Source organism: Arabidopsis lyrata (assembly GCF_000004255.2).
Source record: "Arabidopsis lyrata subsp. lyrata unplaced genomic scaffold ARALYscaffold_1, whole genome shotgun sequence".
NCBI lineage: Eukaryota > Viridiplantae > Streptophyta > Magnoliopsida > Brassicales > Brassicaceae > Arabidopsis > Arabidopsis lyrata.
Genome location: NW_003302555.1, coordinates 28,821,818 through 28,846,761, shown reverse-complemented (window position 1 = coordinate 28,846,761; position 24,944 = coordinate 28,821,818). Strand labels below are relative to the sequence as shown.

At 35.6% G+C, this 24,944-nt stretch overlaps 7 protein-coding genes across 9 annotated transcripts; 2 read left to right on the top strand and 5 right to left on the bottom strand.

Moving 5' to 3' along the window:
- Nucleotides 1-318: 318 nt before the first annotated feature.
- On the bottom strand, nt 319-3,018 carry LOC9327839 (translation initiation factor eIF-2B subunit alpha). The gene is made up of 5 exons (XM_021014302.1): nt 2,517-3,018; nt 1,411-1,563; nt 1,187-1,328; nt 832-1,073; nt 319-745 (listed from the first exon to the last, which is right to left on the bottom strand). The coding sequence occupies exons 1-5, from the start codon at nt 2,928-2,930 to the stop codon at nt 539-541; spliced, it is 1,158 nt and encodes a 385-aa protein (XP_020869961.1). The 5' UTR covers nt 2,931-3,018; the 3' UTR covers nt 319-538.
- LOC110225201 (protein LURP-one-related 2) lies at nt 3,011-4,071 on the bottom strand. The gene is made up of 2 exons (XM_021014303.1): nt 3,569-4,071; nt 3,011-3,484 (listed from the first exon to the last, which is right to left on the bottom strand). Exons 1-2 carry the CDS (start codon nt 3,878-3,880, stop codon nt 3,125-3,127), a joined length of 672 nt encoding a protein of 223 aa, XP_020869962.1. The 5' UTR covers nt 3,881-4,071; the 3' UTR covers nt 3,011-3,124.
- Nucleotides 4,072-7,620: 3,549 nt separating this feature from the next.
- On the bottom strand, nt 7,621-8,565 carry LOC9330530 (protein LURP-one-related 2). The gene is made up of 2 exons (XM_002891730.2): nt 8,160-8,565; nt 7,621-8,064 (listed from the first exon to the last, which is right to left on the bottom strand). The coding sequence occupies exons 1-2, from the start codon at nt 8,454-8,456 to the stop codon at nt 7,711-7,713; spliced, it is 651 nt and encodes a 216-aa protein (XP_002891776.1). The 5' UTR covers nt 8,457-8,565; the 3' UTR covers nt 7,621-7,710.
- A 1,710-nt stretch (nt 8,566-10,275) lies between these two features.
- On the top strand, nt 10,276-12,921 carry LOC9330529. Of its 2 annotated transcripts, none has more exons than XM_021010666.1 (6): nt 10,276-10,584; nt 10,682-11,080; nt 11,186-11,276; nt 11,375-11,840; nt 11,925-12,006; nt 12,550-12,921. In XM_021010666.1, exons 1-6 carry the CDS (start codon nt 10,516-10,518, stop codon nt 12,772-12,774), a joined length of 1,332 nt encoding a protein of 443 aa, XP_020866325.1. In that variant the 5' UTR covers nt 10,276-10,515; the 3' UTR covers nt 12,775-12,921. The 2 variants fall into 2 exon arrangements, with proteins under 2 accessions (XP_020866325.1, XP_020866324.1); XM_021010665.1 differs by having other exon boundaries at nt 10,679-11,080.
- A 2,703-nt stretch (nt 12,922-15,624) lies between these two features.
- On the top strand, nt 15,625-17,730 carry LOC9327838 (proteasome subunit alpha type-5-A). Of its 2 annotated transcripts, XM_002894421.2 has the most exons (10): nt 15,625-15,730; nt 15,821-15,900; nt 16,015-16,096; nt 16,287-16,367; nt 16,464-16,577; nt 16,662-16,763; nt 16,962-17,020; nt 17,116-17,218; nt 17,315-17,380; nt 17,455-17,730. In XM_002894421.2, exons 2-10 carry the CDS (start codon nt 15,887-15,889, stop codon nt 17,545-17,547), a joined length of 714 nt encoding a protein of 237 aa, XP_002894467.1. In that variant the 5' UTR covers nt 15,625-15,730; nt 15,821-15,886; the 3' UTR covers nt 17,548-17,730. The 2 variants fall into 2 exon arrangements, with proteins under 2 accessions (XP_002894467.1, XP_020867403.1); XM_021011744.1 differs by having other exon boundaries at nt 15,632-15,730; nt 16,464-16,763.
- A 314-nt stretch (nt 17,731-18,044) lies between these two features.
- On the bottom strand, nt 18,045-20,377 carry LOC9327837 (pectinesterase 1). The gene is made up of 2 exons (XM_002891729.2): nt 19,051-20,377; nt 18,045-18,872 (listed from the first exon to the last, which is right to left on the bottom strand). The coding sequence occupies exons 1-2, from the start codon at nt 20,129-20,131 to the stop codon at nt 18,196-18,198; spliced, it is 1,758 nt and encodes a 585-aa protein (XP_002891775.1). The 5' UTR covers nt 20,132-20,377; the 3' UTR covers nt 18,045-18,195.
- Nucleotides 20,378-20,864: 487 nt separating this feature from the next.
- On the bottom strand, nt 20,865-24,164 carry LOC9327836 (pectinesterase 2). The gene is made up of 3 exons (XM_002891728.2): nt 23,232-24,164; nt 22,280-22,745; nt 20,865-21,604 (listed from the first exon to the last, which is right to left on the bottom strand). Exons 1-3 carry the CDS (start codon nt 23,832-23,834, stop codon nt 20,913-20,915), a joined length of 1,761 nt encoding a protein of 586 aa, XP_002891774.1. The 5' UTR covers nt 23,835-24,164; the 3' UTR covers nt 20,865-20,912.
- Nucleotides 24,165-24,944: the final 780 nt, after the last annotated feature.

Genomic DNA, 24,944 nt, shown 5'->3' with positions numbered 1-24,944 from the left:
AAAAGATATTGTTAATAAAGAAAAATTTTATTTTTAGATAGACATTTTTTTACGAAATTACAAAATTAGTAAGATCTCTCTATAAATGAATAATTATTAATTTATCGATAAATTAATACCTCTCTAAATTAATAAAATTTCCCGGTCCCAACATTATTAATTTATAGAAATTTTATTTTACTGTATATGTCTTTGCAAAGTTCTATAATATACAGTCCTTATTTAATGTTTTTAAAGCTGGTTGTAACAATGTACACAATACACTTTTTATGTATGATAAATTTCTAATCAAGTACGATATCTAATCAAGAAATTAAAAACCAGAAATAATCATACTATATATTGAAACTTGGGAGATAAATTTGAAGTAAAGATTACAAGTCACATAGATCTCGCTACTACCCAAAAAAATGTGCACAAGCAGTAAGAATCAGAGACAAACTATGTCTGTGTATAGCCAAAAATTGGTGTTTTTATTTTTATACAAAAAATTGAGGTTTTCAGACGAGCTTTAGGAAGAAGAAGAAGACAGCTTTACTTACAAGTAAAGCTGAATAAGCTCATCACTTACTACAGATGGAGTGAGAGCACCAAGATCAGTGAAGAGCAGAGTCAAGTACTGAGGAGGAGTGTAGTCCCTTGCAGATCTTTCTACCTCAACCTTAGGAGGAACAGGAACATTGAAATCAATAGGTCGCAAGGCCGGTTCTAAGTCCTTTTGATCCAATGGGTAGAGCCGTGCAAACTTCGCTTGCAGGAAAACAAGAAAGAGGATGAATCATTGATGATTTCTGCAACCACCTTGAAAACTTTAAAGTTATGAGAGGTTACCTTGTAACTCTCTGCAGCTACATAGACTGGTTTATTCATACTATGTGCGACGAGGGCGATTTGGTAAGTTCCCATCATGTTAATTATCCCGCCACTTTCAACTACTCCGTCAGCTCCAACAAATACCATGTCTACTTCATCCATGCTATAGGCTACGGCTGAATCGATCAGAAGCTTCACAGGAATATCCAGTTTTGCGAGCTCGTTGGCTAGCAGTACACCTGTTTTATCTGGCCTTCCCTCTGGATTTTGTTTCCACGGGTGCAACAGAAATGTGATTGTCAGTTAGGAAAATCAGAATGAGATAACTAGAAAATGCCAGATCCGAGTGATCTCAAAGTCTTAAGAAAAGTACCTGTGCACAAAACTCGAAAGAGTTTCTTGTTTTGCGCTGATGTCTCTAGTATTTCAAACACAACTCTGGAGAAACCATGGACCAGAATAGTACACCCATCAAATATGAAATCTTGACTAAGCATTGCAATTATCGTTCGGGCCTGCAAAATTCCAATTACTGTTCAAACTCTGGTTCTACTAACTATTTTATGTAAGCAATTTCTGTTCTAGGAAAACACTGACCTTGCAAGATATTTCCCCAAATTTCTCAGCACGTTCAAGCACACGGGATTTTGCAGAGTTGAAGTCCTCAAATTCCAAAGCAGATGTTCGAGTCACGTAGCGCATGAATAGATCACATCCAGCTGTTAAGGATATAGAGGTTGTGTCCCATGACTGAAACAAGAAGACAATTTTACATTTTTAGAGTTCTGCCTCGAAAATATCTGAAAGCTACTCATATAATACCATATGACACTCAGGACTAACGAAATCCATCAATTGCCCATCTCCATCGAGACAGAATATTTCAAAGAAATATAGCATTGCAGAAGATGTAAACTACGACCATAAACACACCATCCAAAAAGATAAAACTTTCAACCTATCTTTAGACAGAATATTTCAAAGAAATATAGCATTGCAGAAGATGTAAACTACGACCATAAACACACCATCCAAAAAGATAAAACTTTCAACCTATCTTTCCCTTTAGAGTCACCAGCAATTCTTAGCGATCAAGAAACTCGCAGATTGCAGAAATGCAAAGTATAATTCAGAGCTCTACAAGTCAATGCAATGCCATAATCACATCTACCATTTACGCCTAAAGCTAAACCTGAATTATCGTCAAAATAATCAATGCTAAGTTGCAAACTAATAGCATGTTCGTTAAAAACTGAAAGCTACGAGTTCAGCAGGACTCGAATATACCATCTGACACTCAAAACTAACAAAACCAACAATCGCTCATTTCCAAACAAACAAAACATTTAAGAAAAGTTTAGCATCACAGAAGATGCAAAGTACAACCAGAAGCACACCATTAAGATATCCAAAAAGATAAAACTTTCCACCTATCTTTAGAGCCATGAGAGTGTCTTAACGATCACGAAACTCATAGAATGCCAAGTAGAGTTCACAAGGCAACAAAGTCAATCCAATGCCACGATCAAATCTACCATTTACCCTACAAGCTAAACCTAAATTATCGTCAAAATAATCAATGCTAAGTTGCAAACTAATAGCATGTTCGTTAAAGATTGAATCCAAGACCAACAAGCAATCACAACACCGAGTAATTAAAAATTCAGAACCCAAATTCCAACACAAAGAAAAAAGACACTTACTTTCAGAGTATCAGAAGCTTTCTTAAGTTCAATTTCAAGTTCCATCATAGTAGTCGCTTCACTAGCCCTAATTACAGCCGCAAGAGCACGAATCGCGGCAACAGCCTCCGCCAAATCAGGTTGCTGTCTCCAACTATTAAACTCCTCAATCACGCTAAAGGGTCTTCCCGAAACAGAGGAATCATGGTCAGGATAACGTCGAACCGCGGCTTGAGCCTGTTCAAGCCACTCGCTGGTCACGATCCCATGATGCGCCGCTCTAGTTTGGTAATAAGCCGAAATAGGATTAGGGTTAGGGTTTTCATCCGCCATTGAAGCAGATGGTGGTGGAGGAGAATCAGTTGAATGAGTTAGAGAAATGGGTTTGTTGTTCTGATGCTTATCGAGGATAAACGAAGCCGATTCTCTCCACATTTTGGTGAATTCTTCGAAAATCTCAAAATCTCAATTTCAAAGCTAGAGACTTTGGGGTTTATGCCTGTAATAGCAGCTAATTAGCTTTAAGAACTTATTTAACAATAATATTATCATATGGCTCTCCAAAAATTGTATATTTACATTTACGACCCTAAATTTTACATATTTGTTCAGTCTCACCCTAATAATTATCACAATTTACATTTGAGAAGACTATAAGCTATAACAATACCCATTATTAAAGAATGATCAACTTGTGGCTCCACCATCATTGTTAACACATCTTTTCCGAGATCCAAACTTTTGATACTCGATTGTTTCTTTTTAACTTCTGCCATTAATCTACCCGATCCATCCTCGATTGTGAAAATCGATTTGCGGCTTACAATCTTATAACAAGATTGTTGTTGATCATCATTAGCTCTGCGCGGTACCATTACAACTTTGTATGACGAAGATGAACCTCTTGGCGATATCTTGAAGTTCTTTCTTAGTCGAAATCTTGTCCCGGTTGAGTTATATCCTTCCCAAGATTTGAATAATCTCAATTTCTATAACCAAGAAAAGAAAGACATTAGAACAAAACTATCAAAAATTATAAGAACATGGATAAAATGAAATGTTTTATTATTTACCTTTTGACGTAACGTAAACAAGATTTTGCCGAATAAATCCATAAGGTAAACTTCACTGCAACTCTTGGAGTTATAATTATCCACTCGATAGATTAAGTTTCCTTTGGAATCATAAACTGTGCAGCCTTTGCTATGAAACACAAGAGATCTCATCCAAATTGTGAAACTCTCTTTCCCCGTCGTTAAGTATGGCGAAATCTTGTCTTCTCCCGCGCTAGAATCCACCGTAAACACCTTGTCAGGATGAATCTTCACCATGTTCTTCGCCGGAGAAATCCGAATAATCGTTCGGTTGTTGCTATATATTTGCATATAGTGAAAATTTTTATGTTTGGTACTGAATGATAGTTATATGTCTTCTTCGCATTTATACTTTCTACTTGTAGTAGTAATTCAGTTTCTGGGGTATCATTAGAAAATATATATACGAAGGTCTTCATCCACATGTTCAATGTGAGATACAAAATAAAAATAACAGAGAAAATCATGTAGCGGTAACATGTATGGTCCTTTTTGTTAAACAAAAAAAATGTATGGTCCTTTTTGTTTGTTAATACATGTATGGTCGTTGTAACGTGACCAATGTGATTGTGAGATTCGAATAATAGAGAAAAAGTATAAATAAAAATGCTCATACAATATAATAAGATAATTTCAATTATTAGTTGCTAGGCTTAGAATCGGTCTTCAGTTGTGGTCCATTCCATTTGTGTTCTCTGCGTTGTCCAATGCTGACAGTTTATCGGAATGATACTGCACAAAAGAATGTTTTGACAAGTAGATGAACTGTAAATTGGTTGTTTGTATTTGCAAAAATTGTGGTCTTTTTTTCTTATAGGTAAGCATGTTTTATTTGTAATTTGTTTTGTAACGTTTTGACAAACATATTTTATAATGTAATGTGTATAATATGATTATTATTATTGTTTTTTCGTGTATAATATGATTGTGAGATCCGAATAATAGAGAAAAACATATTTAAAGAAAAATGCACATACAATATAATAAGATAATTTCAATTATTAGTTGAAAGGCTTAAAATTGGTCATCAGGTCTTGTCCATTGCATATGGATCTCTTCTTTGTCCTTTTTTTCTTCGGCAAATAACTTTTTATTAAGACAAAACTCGATCTAGATACAAGAGTTCGGATATCCATATAGGAGGAACCATATAACCAGAAAAGAAGGAAGATGAAATATAACTTTGCTTTGCTAAACTATGAACTACTTCATTACAATTAATAAGTTGCCCACTATTGAATATCTTGGCATAAACCAGAGATAGTAGCATCCATAGAATGACCATTGATGATATCCAATGCTGACAGTTTATCGGAATGATTTAATATCTGCAAAAATTGTGAGTTTTCTCTATCACGTATTTGCAAATTAATTTGATATCATTTTTTTCCTATAAACTAGCATTTAATTTAAATTTGTCTCATACGTTAAAATTTCACCATTTTTTAATGTGTTTGAAAATTAAAACAGAGCTAGAAAATTATTGGTTGGTGTATTTAAATTAAATGTGTTTATTTTAGATATCGGATGAAAATAACAGATAAAAATCAAAAATGGATAATTTGGATAGTAAAAAAACATTTATCCCATTTTTTCCTACAAAATACATGACGAAAATATTAGGTAGTATAATGGTTTCAAAAAAATTTAATAGCTAAGCTTACTCTCCGTGGAAGCCCCCTTATCTCATTGGTTGACCAAGAGTTAATTAATGTTTCTACACCAAGAGGTCTGGGGTTCGAGTCCCAGATATTGCGATTTATTAATAAATTTGCAGATTAAAGGAGGCAAGTGTGCCGGAGATCTTCAGCGAAGTACAATTATAGCCGTTCGCCAGGATTCTACGCAGAGAAAGAAGTGTCATCAGGTCGTGGATCATTGAAGGTGTCCGTCAAGAGCATGAAGAAGGAAGTGTCATCTGTCGTGGATCTAATAAGGGTCGGAAGGAATTGTCCGTTGTAGAATCGTCTAGGTAACAGTTCTCATAATTTGCAATAAATAATAAATCTAGACGTCAAAAAAAGAAAAAGCTTACTCTCCAAATTTTCATTAATTTGGGTAAGGATCGATTAGGAGATGAAAAAAATCAATTTTTTTTTTTGGCTCAACATCAACTTTTCATTATCCAAGTCAAGATACACATCGTTTAACCACGATAAATTCACCCCAATACAATGATTCAGTCTAGTATCATCCTGAAACACTAGCGGATTCAACGCTACCCGACGCAAATCATTGTATTTTTCAACCACTGCGAGATGAAACACACCACAACACGGTGTAGAATCATCTCTTAAACCACCTAAAAAGACTCTAATGACACGAGAACAATTACTGACACGGAGAATACCCAACTCTAATCTGAATTACAAAATAGACCCAACTATTAGTCCCTTAAGATCAGAATGTAGTGCTTGTCCCAATAGCATCATCACCATGAGGCGCATTTTCAGGAAGAATTGGTTCTCCATGTTTCGTCGTTCCGGTCTTAAAACCAAAAACGGACCAACTGAACCGACAAAGAGACGCTAAACACACCAGCAAACCATGGACTTCTCCGAGATACTAAGCAATTCTCGTAATACTAATCGCATAAGGATTAGAGTGGGGCACAGATTAGTATACCTTCACCGCACGGTGCATTTCCGGATAAGCCGCATCGCGTATGCCTCGTTGTCTTGCTTCTTGGTCGGACTGAAACCAGAGAATTGGAGGGAGCTGTCGGGAACCCGACTTTGAGAGGAGTCTCAAATCTCGGCTACCGGCACCACGACGCCTTCCCCAACCTCCGTTAGACCCTACTACTCGCCTCACCCACTGTACTCGGACCGGCTCAGGATTCTGGCGGGAAGAACAAAGGAAGCGGAGAGGCTCGGTTGGCTCCCCAGATTCGACACCAGGGAGCTTCGAACCATCACCAGTCCCACAACGAAGGAGAGCCGAGATCTCTTTCAGTGATGTCTTTCACCGCACCAACTCGTCGCTGCCGTTGAAGCCCTCCGTATCGCCGCCGGAGACAGGGGAATGAAGACGCCTACGAAATCTACACAAAGACAAGAAGGAAACGAAAAAGGAAAGAAAGGGAAGAAGCCCTCTCGCGACGCCGGCCGGAGCCGGTCGTCGGAGAGGCAAAGCGGGATCTAGATCTAGACTTGGTCTCGGCGGCGGAGAGGTAGAGAGAAAACTAGGTTTTTTTCTGAAACTCCTGAAAAAAAAAAAAAAATCAGAAAATATGAAAAAAATTAATTTTGTAAGGCTATTTCAAGAAATTTAAAAAAAAAACTTAGATAATTTTCGTTAATTTGTAAAGGCAGAAAATATGAACCACTTACACAGAGAAAATATGAGATAACACACTATGGATTGACCTTTACAATATTTTATAGCCCATGGGCCTTAATAAAATCGTATGATGATTATCATCATCTCTGCTATCTTTTCATGCATTCGTACTTCTCCCAAGAGTCCATGACCACTTTACTATTAGTCTATTATCTTCATCACACCAGTTCCAGGGCAGTTCTTGCTGCTCACTAAATTACCATCCAAATCTATTTAATTCAGTTTGATATATCCGATAGTTTAATAATCCAAGTATGGTTAACTCAGCTAGTTAAAAGATATTGTCAACATAAACACGATGCTAAAAAAACAAATTAAAAAAAAAACGACGCTAATAGTAATTTCAAAACAACTGATTTACGTTGTGGAATTGGCACTACAATTATTAACATATACATTCGTATTCAAATAATGATCATGATAGCGATGAATGGCGGCTTGAGCATGTTCCAACCACTCGCTGGTCACTTTTCCATGGTGTGGCGCTCAAGTTTGGTAATAAGCTAGCTAAAATAGGGTTAGGATTCTGGTTTTCATCCACCATGGAAGAAGAAGTTTGAGGGGGAAGAATGGATTAAATGAGTAAGAGAATTAGGTTTGTTGTTCTGATGTTTATCGAGGATATACGATGCCGAGCTTCTCCACATGCATTTTGGTGGAATCATCAAAATCCAACTTCAAGCGAGAGATTTGGGGCTTATGCCAACATTTAATTAGCTTTAAAACATGCTTACCTTTAAGATTCACCTGATTAAAGTTACAATCTCACCAAATACTTATCACAATTTACATTTGGTAAGACTATAAGCTATAACAATACCCATTATTATAGAATGATCTAGTTGTGGCTCCACCATCATTGTCAAGACATCTTCTCCAAGATCCAAACCACTAATATCCGATAGTTTATTTTTAACTTCTGCCATTAATCTTCCCGATCCATCCTTGATTGCGAAAACGGATCTGCGGTTTACAATCTTATAACAAGACTGTTGATTACCACCATCAACTATGCGCGATCCCATTACAACTTTGTAAGATGAATCTCTTGGCAAAATCTTGAAAATCTTACTTAGTCGAAATCTGGTCCCGGTTGAGTTATATCCTTCCCAAGATTTGAAGAATCCCGATTTCTATATACACATAACAAAAAGTTACTCACAAAGTAAAATAAAATAAAAAAACTTATAATTCTTAGAAAAAGCATTGATGAAATGTTTCTTATTACCTTTTGACGTAAAGTAAACAAAATTTTCCCGTATGAATCCATAAAATAAACTTCATTACTGCAACTCTTGGAGTTATAGTTATCCACTCGATAGATTAAGTTTCCTTTGGAATCAAAAACTGTGCAGCCTTTGCTATGGAATACCAAAGATTTCATCCAAATCGTGAAACTCTCTTGCTCCTTCGTCAAGTAGGGCACAATCTTGTCTTCTACAACACCAATATCCACCGGAAACGCCAGGTGAGGATAAATCTTCACCATGGTTTTCACCGGAGAAATTGGATTGTATATTTGCATATATTGAAAAACTTTTATTTTTGGCACTGATAGATAGTATAGATATCTTCTTCGTATTTATACCTTGTATCATAAAAGAAAAAAAATATTAATACGAAGGTCTTCATCCACATGTTGAATATGTACGAGATAAGAGAAGTTTATATAACGTATCTTAATTATATTCAACACGTACATACACGTAAAGGTCGTTGTCACGTGTGAGATTCGAGTATTAGAGAAATATATATCATGCACAGCACATCACAATACAATATAGTATATAGTATATAGTAATAGAAATTCAACTATTAGTTGATAGGCTTAGAATTGGTCTTCGATTTCGGTTCATTGCATTTGCATTATCTTTGCTGATAAATGCCGACAGTTTCTTGACATGATACTGCACAAAAAGAAGTTCTATAGGAATACGTACCCCATTGACCCCATGTTGCTCAACGATGCTGCCAAGTTAGGGAGACAATTCATCACGTCCTCTTCACTTGGTCACGTATTTTGGCTGCTTGGAGGATATCCAACCTCCCGATATATCATCAATTAAACTATACTTGTTGCAACCTAGAAGACAATGCTGAATCGTTGCTTTCACCTTTTTTGGCTTATTTGGAGACTTTGGAAATCAAGAAATTACTTGATATTTTCAAGATATATACAAATCTCCTAACCGATGTGAGAAAGGTACGAGACGATGTAAAAGAATGGACGAATGCGAATATCCTAGGAGATAAGTACCAAAACGATCTATAACATTAACTTACAACGAATACAACTTGGCACCACTCATCTAATATAATGGATGGATAGATAGCAACCACGATGGCAGTTTTAAAGAAGCAAATGCTCCAATGGGTTTGGGTTGGATAGCTCGAGACGAGTCAGATGTCTTCATGTTTGCAAGAAGTTCATCTATTGGAAAGAGCGTTAATTCTATTGAAGCTAAAGATTTCAGTTTCCTTCACGCATTACATAGTCTTTGGTGTCATGGAATCCGTTAGATCCATCATCGTCATGGAAGGTGGCTCGCAACAACTTGTGAATTTAAGCTGAAGAAAAAGCAGAAATATCAAACTTGATGGGGATAAATATCATTGGATCACGTCTTTTTGTTTGTGTTTATGTGACGTATATCTTGGGATAACTTTTTTTTGTAGGTGTGGAACTTCTCAGATAAAAAGAAAAACTGATTCTGAGATCACTCTACGAGCCCTTTATATTCTTTAGCCCATGGGCCTTAATATGATATTGTGATGATATTCATTATACGAATATAGAGAATTGAGACCCAAAGAAATAACGAATATAGAGACAGGAGCTTCATCTTTTGATGCATTCGTACTTCTCCCAAGAGTGAAGAGTCCACACTCTATGTACTACTACTCTAATTACTCTACTATTATCTTCTTCACCTATTCCAATTCTTCTTCTTCTTTTTTTTTTTTTTTTGTTAAAAGGCTTACCTATTCCAATTCTTTATGCTAACTAAATAACAATCCAAATCTATTTAGTTCAGTTTGATATATCCTATAATTTAATATGCCAAGCATGGTTAACTCAACAAGTTAAATTCTTGTTTTTATAAACGCAACGCTAATTTTTTTAAAATATGACTTATATCCGAGTTTATAACTGTGTGTATATGAAATGATAACACGATTAAAGTGATAACAATATACATTTATTTTTCTTAGAGTCTATCATGTTATTTTCTTTAGCATTGTTTATTTTTCACAATTTTGTCATTTCATAGTGATTCAGTCCGAATCTAAAGAGTAGTATAAAACAACAAGTTGAAAATGATAGAACAACAAAATAAAGAATAATGAAAATCTAAATGTGTACTCTATTTCATGAAACTAGTACCCTTTAGACAATGGTCTACTCTGAAAAACTGGTCAAGCCTTTTTCCTTCTATAGATATCTAAAAAGCTAATGCCATTTTCCTACAACTTCTCTTTCCATCACTCTTCTAAAACCAATATAACAACAACAAAATCAGATGCAGACAACAACTAAACCAAAATAAACCAACAGTAGTAGAAACAAAACAAAAGAAAACTCTATGGACATCACAAGAAACAGCAACACCAAGCTCCATCTCCAAACTCAGCTTCTGTTTCCTCCTAAGATGGTAAAAGAAAACAATGTCTTTTGATTACACAGCTCAGAAAGTATATTCTTTTTAATTATTGTTGTTAAATCTCTCTTTGTTTGTTGATTTTGAGGAGAAAACCTCAAATGTTAGCACAAATCCATTTGGAGAAGATTCACTTGCAAACAGAATCAACCTAAAGGAAACTACAGATTTCATAAAGTCACTGCCAATTTCATCAAACCAAAGCAGTAGCAGTAGCAGCAGCAGTGAGATGTTAAACGAGAGAAGACCAAGTGTCTCATCGCAAAAGAGCATTGGAGAAGGAAGAAGCAATGGACAGAGAAGATTGATGTTAATGGAGTCTCCTTGTACTCCAGGTAGAGGAGTCTTCAGTTTCAGTAGCAATGTCTCTGGTAGAAGAAGAAACTTTCCTTCTAAATGGATTGATGCTGAGAAATGGGTCACTTCCTCCGGTCATGATTCTCCAGCACATTCCCTCAAAAACACCCAATTTGATGGGTTCAAACACCAGGTTTGCTTCTCCAAGAACATTTTGGAATATGATAAAAGTTCGAATCTTTAAATGAGAATGTAGCAGTAAAATTGAAATCAAGAATGGGCTTTTGGGATTTTGCAGGTGGAAGTTGTTTATTCAGAGAAATCTAGGGTTACGGAAGAATGTTTCCATGGATCTGTCTCATTATCTCCACAAGATCTTATCCTTAAAGGTAGAAAAAAAAAGATGAAACCTTTTTAGTAGAATCTTGAAAAGTTTTTATCTTTTTAATGAATTAAAAGTTACATTTTTGATTCTGTGTTCTTTTAGATAAGTTAGCAAACGAAGTTCCACAGATTCTTCCATCAACGGAAGGGTTTATATTCAAAGATTCCGACAAGTTTCTCCGGTACGAGGAAGCTCAAGTTCAACACAGAGACATGGGAACAGAGATGACACCAATCGGAAGTGTAACAACTTCAAGATGTCACACGCCGTTTAAAAGTTCCTCTCCGGCGAGACACAACACGCCTTCGCAACTGTCTGGTCCGTTAACGGAAACTAAAAACGTTATAGATATATCCGAGTTCGCAGACAAGCTTAGACTCAGTGGGTCAACAGCGAGTCACTATTGTAACTCGGTGACGAGTCACTGGAACTCGAGGGAAGAAGAAGAAGAAGAGATATCGAAGAGTTTAAGACATTTCGATATGGAGAGTGAGTTAAGGAGAAGTGTTTCTGAATCTAAAGCTCCTTTATGGGATGATGAAGACGACAAGATCAAGTTTTGTCAAAGGTATAAACTTTAAATCTTGATGAAATTATGAAAAAATCAAGAACTGAGTTTTGTGTGAATTAAAAAAATTGAAATTTTTTGAAGGTATCAAAGAGAAGAAGCCAAAATCCAGGCATGGGTTAATCTTGAAAACGCTAAAGCAGAAGCTCAATCCAGAAAACTTGAGGTATGTATGTGTATACGTATGTTTTTGAGATTATACTGTATAAAAATACGGATTTTGTTCTGTTCTAACGGATTTGTGGAGCCACGCGCCAATTTTAGAGTAATGTTCGAAGTCCTTACTTAGTTTCATTGACTAGTCTTTGAGTTTCTAATTTTAAAATTGGGATGACATCTTTGTAGTTGTGTACTTGTAATTTGTGCAAGTCCCATGTGAAAAGATTGATTTTACTCTCTTGGGAAATTGGAGTCTTAGATTATAGTATTATTCATCATCTATCATACTAATTGAAATGATTAATTTTCAAGAATTAGTGTCTGCGTTTTTTTGGTGGTTATGTAGTAGCTACATGATAGTTGTACTCGTAATTTGTGCAAGTCCCATGTGAAAAGATTAGTAATTTCCTCTCTTGTGAAATGGGAGACTAATATTTAATTATTGATCATAAATTATCTAGCTATATAATCATAGCAGTCTATACATGTAGTTGAGTGATGAATTTTGCAAGAATTAATGTGATTTTTGGGGTGGTAATTATTGTTGTAGGTAAAAATACAGAAGATGAGATCAAATTTGGAGGAGAAATTGATGAAGAGAATGGATATGGTGCACCGCAGAGCAGAAGATTGGAGAGCTACGGCGAGGCAACAACACGTTGAGCAGATGCATAAAGCGGCCGAGACGGCGAGGAAGTTGACAAACCGCCGTGGCTATTTGGTTACCGGCCGTAGCTCATGCGGTTGTTTACCTTGCAATAATACTTATCATTAAAGCAGAGTTAAAGTAAAAGAAAACTAAAAAAGAGAGTAAAATACACATAAACAAACACAAGAAATTACTGTTTATGTGTTTAGAATTATCAACATGTATGTTCGTTTATGTTTATGCAAGAAAAAAAAGCCGATATGAAATAACGAATCACTGAAATTTTTTTTTTTTTTTTTCCGACTGAATGATTCAATATATTGATAACTTTGGTTAAACCGATTACAACCTAATAAAAAAATAGAGGATCCACGACAATCACCTATACCGAAGAGAATACAAAAGGTACCACGGCTAAGCAGTAGACGTCTCTTCACTGAACAAGTCATGTAACCAAATAATTTGTTGAACATAGAATTGTAATTTTGTGGTTTGAACTTGAGTCGTAAGTGGTAACATAATTGTACTACAACAAACCAAGCCGAATAAAAATTATGAATTTTTGTTGTTGTGGAGTTCTAAAATTGGTACAAAAAAAACACGAACACTAGTGAAGACTATTCCCTTTAATAGATTATGGAGTTTTGTTCTTGTTGTCTTTTGGTAACTAAATTCGAATAGTTGTTATCATGCAAAAGTGTTCATCATCATAGAGAAATAAGAGACTGACCAAAGACAAACTTTTGCGTCTGGAAGGAGTAGAAGTCTCGCAACAAGTCACAGCTTTTCATCGTCCCCATACTTTTTACGAGACAACACTCTTTCAATTATTTTGTTCTTTTCTGTTTGGTTTCATTCACTAAACTAATTATTAAAAAAAAACATTTATTTGAGTACAGCAAAAAATAATAATCTGGACTGTCAATTTTTGTCTTTTTCTTTTATGGTTACACTTAGAGCATCTCCAACAGTAATGTCTGGAGGAATGTCTCAAAATTAAAAAATAGAAAATAATAAAAAAGTAGGAGAGAGTGTAGACACAGTTTTTGGTTTGAGAAACTGTGTCTCCACTTGTCCTTTTATTATTGATCAAATTCTTTTTTTATAATTTATAATTTAAATAAATAACTTATTTATTATAAATTGATTAAAATAGTATTTTTGAGACACCCACACAGTGTCTGATGGATGGAGATGCTCTTATTAACTTCTAACATTGAGATAAATTGGACATGTTCAAATTCCAGTCCTATATTTGTGTCATCTATATATACATTTTTGGAGACATCTATGAAATAAATCCTGAAGTTCCAACTTATTTACGATCAAATGTCATTGACATTAATTATTTAGATTTTCAAAATTAAATCAAAGATATTAACATAAAAAATCATTTTCAAAAATCTTAACTTAATATATTAAACATAACTAATTCTTGCCACAATTACATCCATATTCAATTCGATTTTCTTAAAAGATCTCAACAATCCCTACATTTAATCGTGTTCATTCAAATCTTAATCCGGTTTTTAATCTTCAATTTTGACCGTCGGTCATACGCAATTAATTCAGAAATCATTATATAGAATTAATTATTATTAACTAAAATTTAAAAATATATATATAAAAACGAACTTTTAAATTGACTCGAATTATATGTCTACTAAATAAAATATTATTAAAAATAACAAAATGATGTTTAATTTCATGGGACGGGGTTATATAGCGGGACGGGTTTGGATCGATATTAATACGGGACGATATTAATATCACGGATGAAATCTTAAAATTAACAATCTTAAAAGAGAAATTGTTAAAAATGCCCCTTTTTCAATACCTCTTTTCAAAAATGCCCCTTTTGAGAGTCCATTTTTAAGTTTGCCCTCTTTTAATTTTTAATGACCATTTTACCCTTATTTGAAACAAAATTAGGTCCACAAAATACAAAATATTTTTTGGCGGGAAAAGTGATCCCGCAATTTTCCCGCCAAAACACTTGTAAAAACCTTTAAAATACCTTGTAAAATTTTCCCGTAAAAATTTTTCCCGCCAAAAAATTTTTTTTGCCGAAATTTTTTTGGCGGGAAAAATTTACAAAGTATTTTAAAGGTTTTACGGAGTATTTACAAGTGTTTTTAAGGTTTTACAATGTATTTTAAAAGGTTTTACAAGGTACTTATAAGGTTTTATAAGGTATTTATAACTTGTAAAACCTTATAAAAAACTTGTAAAACCTTATAACTTGTAAAACCTTATAAAATAGCTTGTAAAATCTTAAAATATCTTATAAATACTTTATAAATACGTTGTAAAACCTTTTAAAATACATTGTAAAACCTTATAAATACCCTGTAAAAACCCTTTAAAATACCTTGTAAATTTTTCCCGCCAAAAATTTAACGCCAAAAAATTTGCGAAATCACTTTTCCCGCAAAAAAAATTTTTGGCCGGAAAATTTTTTGGCGGGAAAAAATTTTACGGGAAAATTTTACAAGGTATTTTAAAGGTTTTACAAATTTTTACAAGTGTTTTGGCGGGAAAAATTGGGGGATCACTTTTCTCGCCAAAAATATTTTGTATTTTGTGGACCTAATTTTGTTATATTTCCTTATATATTTATGATATCTTTTATTAAAAGAAGGGTAATTTAGTCATTTTGTACATAAAAGGGGTATTTTTAAAAATGGACATTCAAATGAGGCATTTTTGAAAAGGGGTATTGAAAAAGGGGCATTTTTGTGAGTCTCCCATCTTAAAATTAACAATCAAAATACAATTATACAATCTTAAACACTTAACAAAATAAAAAATATTAAAAAATACAATTTAAAATTTAATTTTTTAGTTAAAAAATCGATTCGCGGTGTACCGCGGAGTAAAATCTAGTAATTTTCATTTTTCAGTACAAATGGTGAAAATATGAGTACCGATCAAAACAAAGGCCTTATTATGGCCCAGTCTTAAGATAGTTAAGCCCATTATTAAACGCTGCGTTTCGAATCAATCTAACTTGTTCTTCAAGAAGTGCGTCTTCAGAAGCCAAAAGAAGAGTCTCTTCTTCGATTTCCAGATCAATCAGCTGGTTTGTTTCTCTACTCTCAAATAGTTCATTGAGATGATTTTCCTTTGTTTCTGAGTTTCTGGATTCATTTAGATCCGTTTGTTTTTCTAGGGTTTTGATTCCGTTGTGCGAAGGACTTAGAGGTTTCGCAGATCGAAATCGCAAAAGAAGAAGAAGATGTTTCTCACTAGGTATCTCTATCTTCCTCTTCTTCTTATTCCGCTTCTGGGTTCACTGAAAGTTTCGTCCTTTACTTGAATCGTTTGTTGTTGCTTATATGTGGTTTCTGATTTTGTTGTGCGAAGAACTGAGTATGACAGAGGAGTCAACACTTTTTCTCCAGAAGGAAGGCTATTTCAAGTGGAATATGCCATTGAAGCTATCAAGGTAACTTCTCGATTCCTCAATTTGTTACTTTCTTTTTGGAAATCGAGAAATTTGAAGAAAGGGTTATGATTTAGGGTTTTCTTTGATTGCTTTAGCTTATTGCACAAATTTTAGCTCACATTTCCATGTTTAATCGATGTGGTTTGGATTATATCTTGAGACTCTGATGAGTTTTGGAATTTTGTTGCAGCTTGGTTCTACTGCAATTGGAGTAAAGACAAAAGAAGGAGTTGTGCTTGCTGTCGAGAAGCGTATCACTTCGCCATTGCTGGTTTACTTGCTAACATTGAATTAGCTTGGTTCTATGTTAGTTATGGTGATATTAGCTTTCTCAGTCTATGTTAAATGATTTTTCTTTTTCCCCCAGGAACCGAGCAGTGTGGAGAAGATTATGGAAATTGATGACCATATTGGTTGTGCTATGAGCGGTTTAATTGCTGATGCGCGTACACTTGTTGAGCATGCTAGAGTTGAGACTCAAGTGAGGTTTCTGTTTCTTGGTTCTTTTCGTATAGCTTCAAAAGACCTTTTATGTGTTATTGACGGCTTTTTTGCTCTTGTACAGAACCATAGATTCTCGTATGGTGAACCAATGACTGTAGAGTCCACAACACAAGCACTGTGTGATCTGGCTTTACGGTTTGGTGAAGGAGAGGAAGAATCAATGGTAATAATCGAAATTGGAATCTTTAGTTGCTTTTACGTCGCTCGACGTAAGCTTTATGATTGAACGAATTCAGTGATTAGCGTAACTAAACAGTGATATTTGGAAATCCATGTTTTAGTCGTTAGTTGATATATATATATACTCATTTGGGACATGAGTAGTGAGTACTGATTCTCTTTTTCATCAATGTTACTACAGTCTCGTCCATTTGGAGTATCACTTCTCATTGCTGGTCATGATGAAAACGGACCAAGCTTGTAAGTTCTTATAGTTTTCTTCTACTGGTATGTTTAACTTGTGTCTTGTGAGGAAGTTAGTTGATGGTATTGTAAATGACTCCGTCTTGTTGCAGGTACTACACAGATCCTTCAGGAACATTCTGGCAGTGCAATGCAAAGGCAATTGGTTCAGGCTCGGAAGGAGCTGATAGCTCTCTCCAAGAGCAATTCAACAAAGTAACTTGAACCTTTTTCCAATTATTTCTCAATCAATCATTTGATTGCATCACTTGCTTTGCCATTAAAACCTTTAGTTTCATTAACTTGTTGCAGGATTTATCTCTACAAGAAGCTGAGACGATTGCTGTATCGATCCTCAAGCAAGTTATGGAAGAAAAGGTACAAATTTTACAATCCAAAACTTAAAATTCACTGAAGTTCTTGCTCAATCTAATTGTATTGGTTGGTGTTAGGTGACTCCAAATAATGTGGATATTGCCAAGGTAGCACCAGCTTATCATCTCTACACTCCACAAGAAGTCGAAGCAGTCATCGCTCGTCTATGATGGAAAAATCTCAATTTGGGTAATTTACCTATCCGCTTGTGTCACAAAACTTGTTACTTTTGTCTGTCAGATTGAGGATTCATATCAGATTTTTAGTCTGTTGTGTAAGAGAATCTTTTGTTTGTCTCCCATGTCATTCAATAACCTCTCGGATTTGTGATTAGAAAATTTCCTTTCCTACCACTTTTGGTTAGTTGCTCTTAGACCTGGCTTTGTCCTGACTTGGGGCCTATATGGATAGATTTTTCATGCCCGACAAGTGAATCTTGTTTAGTGTGGTTAGATAATTATTGAATTAGATTTTTATTTAGGAGCCGGCTCCTAATTAATCGACATCGGAAAATTAGATTTTATCGGAATCATTGTCATCCCTTGTGGTAGGTACATCGCCTACAATGTCCTGTAGGTGATTAGTGGTTTGTAATAGTAGCATCGTTGTGTTCACAATTCGAGTTCAAAGTGTGAGGTACAAAAGGAGAGTTGCTGTGGTAATTCCATAGCAAGAAAGAAGATATCGTATTAGGGATTACACAAAATACATCTAAGTTGGAAAAAATACAGATCATACAATAGTGTCAAATAAATATGAAGTAGAACGCAACTGGGTGTTTAAAAAAAATCCACAAATGCAATTATATTGTCACTAAATTAAGATAGTTGATGCGTCACTCCTGTCGCCGGTATCCAATCACCTCCATGTAAAAGCGTGGCCACCGTAAACTTCGCAGCCTCAGCGTCCGACATAACTGATTTATATCCGGCCCATTTAACTCTCTTGGTTACATCCGACCCTGGACCCGTATTCTTATACTCTCCGTACACAATACTTGCTGGCGGATCAACTCCGGAAACCCATGACATCCACCCGGACGGTCTAACCACCGGTCCAATCTCAGTTTCCATAATTACAGTCGTGGAAAAATCCTTCCACGGCCGGCCAAGATACGTGGGAGCAATCACATTGCCGTTTGCAGAGATAGTGCATCGCTGGATCGACATCCCTGAGTTTTGGTTCGGATCTTTTTTGCCCTGAGCGGTTATGGTGTTGAATTGATTAGGAAGAGGCTGTCGTGGCATGATTTTGCAGCCTTGGAAAACGACTGCGGCGCTTCCGAAAATGAAGTCAATTGTTCCGGTAACGTCGCAGTCACGGTAGAATTGCCGGTTGGAGTGAGGGTAAAGAGTGTCTTGAAAACCGTCGAAGGAACATTGGTAATAGACTGAAAAATCGGACCCTGATCGGAATGCTACCGCCTGATGTTTCGTTGCGCCGGCGGTGTTTATGATTCCGATATCCTTCATTATAAATCCTTTGCCTTGTATAGCTGCATCAAAAGTAAAATTTAACAACCATAGCTAAATGGGTAAACTATGTAACAATGTCAGGTCTTTTTGTTCTTACCTAAATCAAATCAAATTTTGACCTCTCCACTAATCTTAAGAACTCAATAATAGCAATTGGCTAGACCAAAAAATAAGCAGCAAGGGAAGAAGACGACTTACCAAACGTCGCCGTTTCGTAAGTAGGAGTCCCGTCGACGAAGTTCTTGCCGCCGGAAATAATGGTCTTTCCTTTACCGTCACCGTAAATCATAACATTCCATTTACTCTTATCCATCACAACATTCTCTTTATAAGTTCCACTCTTCACATATATCACAAACATCTTCAAACTCTTCTTCGGCACCCTCGCCACCGCTTCATTCACCGTCAACACATCACCGCTTCCATCACTCGCTACCGTCACATCAGGCTTCAAACTCTCCGTCTGCAACAACCTCCGTCGTGCCCATTCCTTAAAATCCACACTTTGCTGATGATGACTCATCAGTCTTCTTCTCCTGTGAATCGGAATCCCTAAATCGCTTAACGCAGCAAGAATCTTCGATACTATTGCAAGACTGTTGCTAGTGAACTCTGTTGATCTACTCATTGCCGATTTCAGATTCTGAGTGATCGTCGAGTTCGCATACTCTGTTTTGTTCTGTTTTAACTCGTCTAATGTATCGAAACACGTGTCGTGATCTGTTACCGTTGCGCTTAGCCAAGTTTTGAGATCTTCGATTTTGGAAGATGACAAAGTTTTCTTCTTTCCTTCGTCATCAATGGCGGAAACAGTGTCGTTGAGTCGATCTAAAGCATCTTCGATCAGATCTCCACAAACCCTTAACGCAGATTTGATTCTTTCGTCTTCTGTCTCTTTCGATAGCTTTTCCGGTAAATCGGAAATCGAATCGAGCTCATCGATGATTACTTTCAATGAGAGCTTAAACAGAGTCTCTGGATCTGATGTGTTGGAAGATGGAAGCTTTGAGATACTTGAAATGCAAGACTCAGGGAAACGAGTTACGCTGCAAATGGCTTTGAGTGAAGTGGATGGTGTTAACTCGGGAGGTGAACTCGGTGTTGACTCGTTATTCTTTTTGTGAACGACGGTGGCGACTACGGCGGCGATTATTACGGCGACAAGAACTACGACGGAGATGGATAGTAGAAGTAGACGTTTTCTTGTTTTTTTCTTCAATGCTAAATCTTCAGCTTCGTTAACTTTTCCATATCCTTTGAAGGAGTTCACAGAATCCATTAATCCCACAAAAGAAGGTTTAAAGCAAAGCTACTTTTTTCTGGTTTATGTGTTTATTGCTAAGATTTTTTTGGGGTTTGTTGTTTATGTTCTGTTTGTTGTTTATGTTAGAGAAGACATGTTGTTGTTGTCTTTTTAAGTGGGATTAAGTAATGTGAATCTATGAACGTGACGCGCTTGTTCCATAGTGGACTTCTTGGTGTGTGAATGTGCGTGATCTATTTGCATGTGAAGATTCATGATTACGTTGTAATTATTTTGATTAATCAACTTCATTATAATGTAATTTGGTTTAAAGACAAAAAAAAGTTTTTATGTATATGTCAAAGTCGGAGACTATTTAAACCGTAGTGTAGGCCCGTAGAAAGCGAACATTCTTCACAATTTATGGGATCGTTGGTATATTTTTAAAGTATACACATTGGAAAAACAAACAAAACATGAAAATGTCTACAAATTAAAAAGAAAATTAAAGAAAACAAAGAACATTATCTTAGCAACATTAAAATGGCCATGTGCGTTTCTAACATGTGGCGTCCCCATCTTTATCTCTTTAGGGCTTTAATGCCGCCGACAAGTGACACAACACCAACATTGGGTTTGTTTCCCGGTTTATCTTATTTCATGAAAAATAATCAACCCAATAAACCCGGTATAGTCCGGTTATTCAGGCCATGAACATCGGTTATCGGTTTAATGATATAGAATGTATTAATGTAATAGTTATGTCAACTTTGAGAAACACAAATCTTTATTTAATAATAACTCAATTTTTTTAATTTCAAAGACTTAACGAGAAAGGAAAACCGGTCGACGCTAACCAGCCTCCACCACCAATAAACTGACCAGCCGTAAATTGCTGAGCTTCTGTATCACTTGTAATTACCTTAAAGCCCTTCCACGTCACTCTATTTGTAGTTCCTGCCCCTCCTCCTCTATTCAAATACTCTCTATAAGTCAGAGTGTCCAACGCAAAACTTCCGCTCCACTCAAGCCATCCTTCGGGTCGGATCACGTCGGATATATCCGACTGCATTATCACCGTACGTGAGTACTCCTTCCAAGGACGACCAAGATATGTCGGAAACGTTCCTTTCACGGCCAAAAGATCCGACGTGCCACCAATCCGACAATTCTGAATCACTATCCCCGTGTTTTGATTCGGATCAGACCGTCCTTGAGCTGTAACCATGTTTTTCTGACCAGGATTTGGTCGGCGTGCGTTAATATCACAATCTTGTAAAACCGCGGCTGCGTTTCCGAAAATGAAATCGACGGTTCCGGTAATGTGACATTTCACAAAGAATTGACGATTTGAATGGACGTAAAGTGTGTCTTGGTAAGCAAACATGTCGCATTGGTAAAAAGCAGAAAAATCTGACCCGACTCGGAGAGCCACCGCTTGATGCTTTGAGGGACCCGCCGTGTTTTGGAATGTGATGTCACGCGCTAGGAAATTCTCGCCGACGGCAGCTACAGTCAATAAAAAACAACATTATGTAACCGTAGAAATGAGTTACGATCGTTTCTACGTAATCATTTAGACATTTACCAACAAAACGTTACACATGCGTCATCATTACATTACTTTTTTCCATACAAACAAATGTCTTATGTGTTATTAGCTATTAGTGGTGTACGTTTACCAAAAGTTATCGTAGTACGTGATATATAGTGGAAAAATATATGGTCTATCCAAAAACCAATATATAACGCTGTAAGAGAAAATTCAAACCGTTGAATTTGCTAGGCACTTAATAATATAAACAATTTTCTCCTAATTAAAGTGTACTTTTACAAATAACATAAATACTAAAAAAGGGATAAATATATTCTACCATTAGCAAAAAATATTATTGAAACTCTTATGTCTTTCACAAAAATGGCTAAATGACTATAACATAAATTTAACTTCTGCAGTGTAATTAGTTAAAAATCAAACATGTACAGTTGCAAAACTGTTTTGTCATTCTGATAATTTGCCAGTAACCAACTAAAAATTTAAAACCATGCTTTATCTTCTTTTTTTCTCTTCTCCACAATCATTTGATTTATATATATTTAATTTTCTTTTTGCAATTTCAAATGACTAAATATCCTTTTATTTTCTTAATTCCTTAAAAAAAGCCAAAGAAGAATAGTATTTACCAACAGTAGCGGAGTGGAAAGTGGTGCTTCCGTCGACGACATTTCTACTTCCGGTGATAATAGTTTTTCCTTGACCATCTCCCAAAAACATTATATTCTTCTTCTTCTTCGTCACTTCCACATTCTCTCTATAAACTCCTGCCTTTATATGTATCACAAATCTCTTGTTACTCTTCTCTGGCGCCGCAGCTACAGCCGCCGCTACCGTCGTAAAGTCACCGCTTCCGTCAGCCGCTACCGTAGCGTCTGCTTTGATCGTTGACCCTTGAAGAAGCCTTCTGTCTCCGACTGATAACCACATTGGCCATCCTTCGCTGTCTAAGTCACCGGTAACCTCCTTGAGCTTGCGGTTGTTGTTGTTGGTGAAGGATGAAGACTTATCTCTTAGCTCGAAGTTGGCTATGTCGGTTTCTGTCATGTTCTTGATCATTGCCAATGCGTTGCTACACATGTGCTCCACGTGTACCTGTTTTGATACCGTTCAATATAAAGCTGTTACATCTATTCTAAACTTTTCCTAGTAAAACAAATGTTTTGGGTACGTATTTAATTTAAAGAGTTAATGTTCTAATTGTGGACCAACAATTAATCAATACTCTTTTTCACCGAGTAAATCGTATGTCAAAGATAATACTAGTATGATTTAACTCTTAAGTAAGCTACACAAAATTAATAATGAATTGTGATTTTTATGCATATATAACCCGAGAGATCATGTGTTGAAAACCGAATTAATACCAAAATTCGTGAAATGTTGAGTTATTTTTTTTTTAATTATCTATGAATAAAATCAAACCTTAATTAGTACATTTTTAAAATCATGCAATTTATTTTTCAGTCGAACTAAATTTGACTATAGAGATAAAGTAGATAAAAAAAAGTTTCTTATCATTTGATAGTTTATAATTGTCACTATAATATATAATCTAAACTTTTATAAATATTTACGTACCTGGCCCTTCAATAACACCTTACGAACTTTCCTATCAGCGTCGTCGTAAGAGAAACCGTCAAGGCAAGTCCCTTGGTTAGTAATGGCTGAGCTAATTAGTGTTTTGAGATCATCGGCATGTTTCCTCAGAGATTTTTGTTTAGGATACTGATGAATATCCTCCACCGCCACGTGAAGCTCATCTAACGTCTCGTCGATTGTCTCCAAACAGTCGTGAAGCGCCGTGACCTCACGCGGTGTCAAACCTTTTCGCTTCGCGATCAGCTTCTTGACGGCGAAGTAGTTGTGTTTCACGGCTTTGGTTGTTAGGTTAAGTGACGCTTCGATGACTTCTTTCTGTGACGTCAGCTGTTTTCCTCCGGTGGCTGCCACGGTGGAGAAACAGAGCTCCGGGTAAAGTGTTGAGCTGCAAACAGATTTAAGAACGGCGTGTGACGTTGAAGATAGAGTTGTGATTTTTTTATTTTTGTTTTGGTTTGTTGTGGCGGCGATTCCGACTACGGTGGCGAATAACAATAAGGCTATCGCGGCGGAGGAGAGAATGAGTTTCTTGTTGTTCTTGAAATCAGAGAATTTGGATATGAAATCTTTGATTGGTGCCATTATTTTTAACAATGTTGTTGTTTGTGAGGAAATAGAAGATGGTGCAATAGGGTTTATATTGTTGAGTTTTGAGATGAAAAACTATAGAATGTGTTTAAAAGTAGTTATTTTTGTCTTTCTAAAATGTTTTACTTGCTTGGCTGTATGCATTAATTAGTTGAGTGGTACATTTTCAAACTTTCTTAGGCCCACTTTTGTATCATATGTTTATAAAATAAGTAGCTCTTTACAATATTTGTAAATTATTTCGATAATATTTATACTATCATTTTAGAATATAATTTCCTTGATTTGTATGAACATGCGATTATTTTGATTTCCGAGGAGGAAGAAGCGACCACTTTCATCCACGTTGATACTCAATTACTCATAAGTCATAAACATGAGAGTATGAGACAACATAATATATTTAGTAATTTTTTTAATTCTTTGTATATATTTTCAATGAAAGCTGTCCAACAATTTTAGTTATATGGATAACACACCGAAATCGAACTATACAAGTTTTTGAAACTTAATGTGAATCATATCGAAATATTGTCGAAAACTGTCTATCGTGTATACGTTCTTTTGTTTATCATGAATAAGATGGTGTTGTTTTTATTAACTCTAAATAAATTTATAACTATAGAATTAAGTTTTTTTTGTCAACAACTATAAACTTCAAGATATATTCCTTCATCACATGCTGTTTCCGGGAATTATGCTAGGAAAAATATACGATATATCTTAAATGTAGCTGGAAACGACAGATATTCTTTAATAGGTGTTTTATATATATCAAAAATGAAATTCTGTGCGCGTCACTAGTTTTGCACTTTTGCATGTCAAATGAAGGTTGAATTTGTGGAGGAAAAAAATGAACGTTGAAATGATGTTGTCGTTATTTTCCTTTTCTCAAAAATTCAAAATACTAACCATCTTGCTTTAGATAAAAAATTGCAGAAAATTTAATATCTTAAGAAATAAAATGTAGTACGTGTTACTCCCTCTGTTTTACAAAGAGTGTCATTCTAATATTTTCACACAAATTAAGAAAAGTAAACAAATTTCATTTCTACCTCTTATTAATACACTAAATAATATCCCCTCTCTAATTAATAAGCTGAA

What these genes read in the sequence shown, in the direction of transcription:
- LOC110225201 (XM_021014303.1), bottom strand. Translation starts at nt 3,880, where the DNA reads ATGCAAATATATAGCAACAACCGAACGATTATTCGGATTTCTCCGGCG. An exon ending in TGTTTACGTTACGTCAAAAG is followed by an intron (nt 3,485 to 3,568) that starts GTAAATAATAAA and finishes TCTTGGTTATAG; the next exon opens with AAATTGAGATTATTCAAATC.
- LOC9327838 (XM_021011744.1), top strand. An exon ending in AAGGAGAGGAAGAATCAATG is followed by an intron (nt 16,764 to 16,961) that starts GTAATAATCGAA and finishes ATGTTACTACAG; the next exon opens with TCTCGTCCATTTGGAGTATC. An exon ending in TCCAAGAGCAATTCAACAAA is followed by an intron (nt 17,219 to 17,314) that starts GTAACTTGAACC and finishes AACTTGTTGCAG; the next exon opens with GATTTATCTCTACAAGAAGC.
- LOC9327837 (XM_002891729.2), bottom strand. Translation starts at nt 20,131, where the DNA reads ATGGATTCTGTGAACTCCTTCAAAGGATATGGAAAAGTTAACGAAGCT. An exon ending in TTACGAAACGGCGACGTTTG is followed by an intron (nt 18,873 to 19,050) that starts GTAAGTCGTCTT and finishes CTTTTGATGCAG; the next exon opens with CTATACAAGGCAAAGGATTT.
- LOC9330530 (XM_002891730.2), bottom strand. Translation starts at nt 8,456, where the DNA reads ATGCAAATATACAATCCAATTTCTCCGGTGAAAACCATGGTGAAGATT. An exon ending in TGTTTACTTTACGTCAAAAG is followed by an intron (nt 8,065 to 8,159) that starts GTAATAAGAAAC and finishes ATGTGTATATAG; the next exon opens with AAATCGGGATTCTTCAAATC.
- LOC9327836 (XM_002891728.2), bottom strand. Translation starts at nt 23,834, where the DNA reads ATGGCACCAATCAAAGATTTCATATCCAAATTCTCTGATTTCAAGAAC. An exon ending in AGGTGTTATTGAAGGGCCAG is followed by an intron (nt 22,746 to 23,231) that starts GTACGTAAATAT and finishes GTATCAAAACAG; the next exon opens with GTACACGTGGAGCACATGTG. An exon ending in TTTCCACTCCGCTACTGTTG is followed by an intron (nt 21,605 to 22,279) that starts GTAAATACTATT and finishes TATTGACTGTAG; the next exon opens with CTGCCGTCGGCGAGAATTTC.
- LOC9330529 (XM_021010665.1), top strand. Translation starts at nt 10,516, where the DNA reads ATGGACATCACAAGAAACAGCAACACCAAGCTCCATCTCCAAACTCAG. An exon ending in TTCTGTTTCCTCCTAAGATG is followed by an intron (nt 10,585 to 10,678) that starts GTAAAAGAAAAC and finishes GTTGATTTTGAG; the next exon opens with GAGAAAACCTCAAATGTTAG. An exon ending in TTGATGGGTTCAAACACCAG is followed by an intron (nt 11,081 to 11,185) that starts GTTTGCTTCTCC and finishes GGGATTTTGCAG; the next exon opens with GTGGAAGTTGTTTATTCAGA.
- LOC9327839 (XM_021014302.1), bottom strand. Translation starts at nt 2,930, where the DNA reads ATGTGGAGAGAATCGGCTTCGTTTATCCTCGATAAGCATCAGAACAAC. An exon ending in AAGCTTCTGATACTCTGAAA is followed by an intron (nt 1,564 to 2,516) that starts GTAAGTGTCTTT and finishes TTCTTGTTTCAG; the next exon opens with TCATGGGACACAACCTCTAT. An exon ending in TTGGGGAAATATCTTGCAAG is followed by an intron (nt 1,329 to 1,410) that starts GTCAGTGTTTTC and finishes GGAATTTTGCAG; the next exon opens with GCCCGAACGATAATTGCAAT.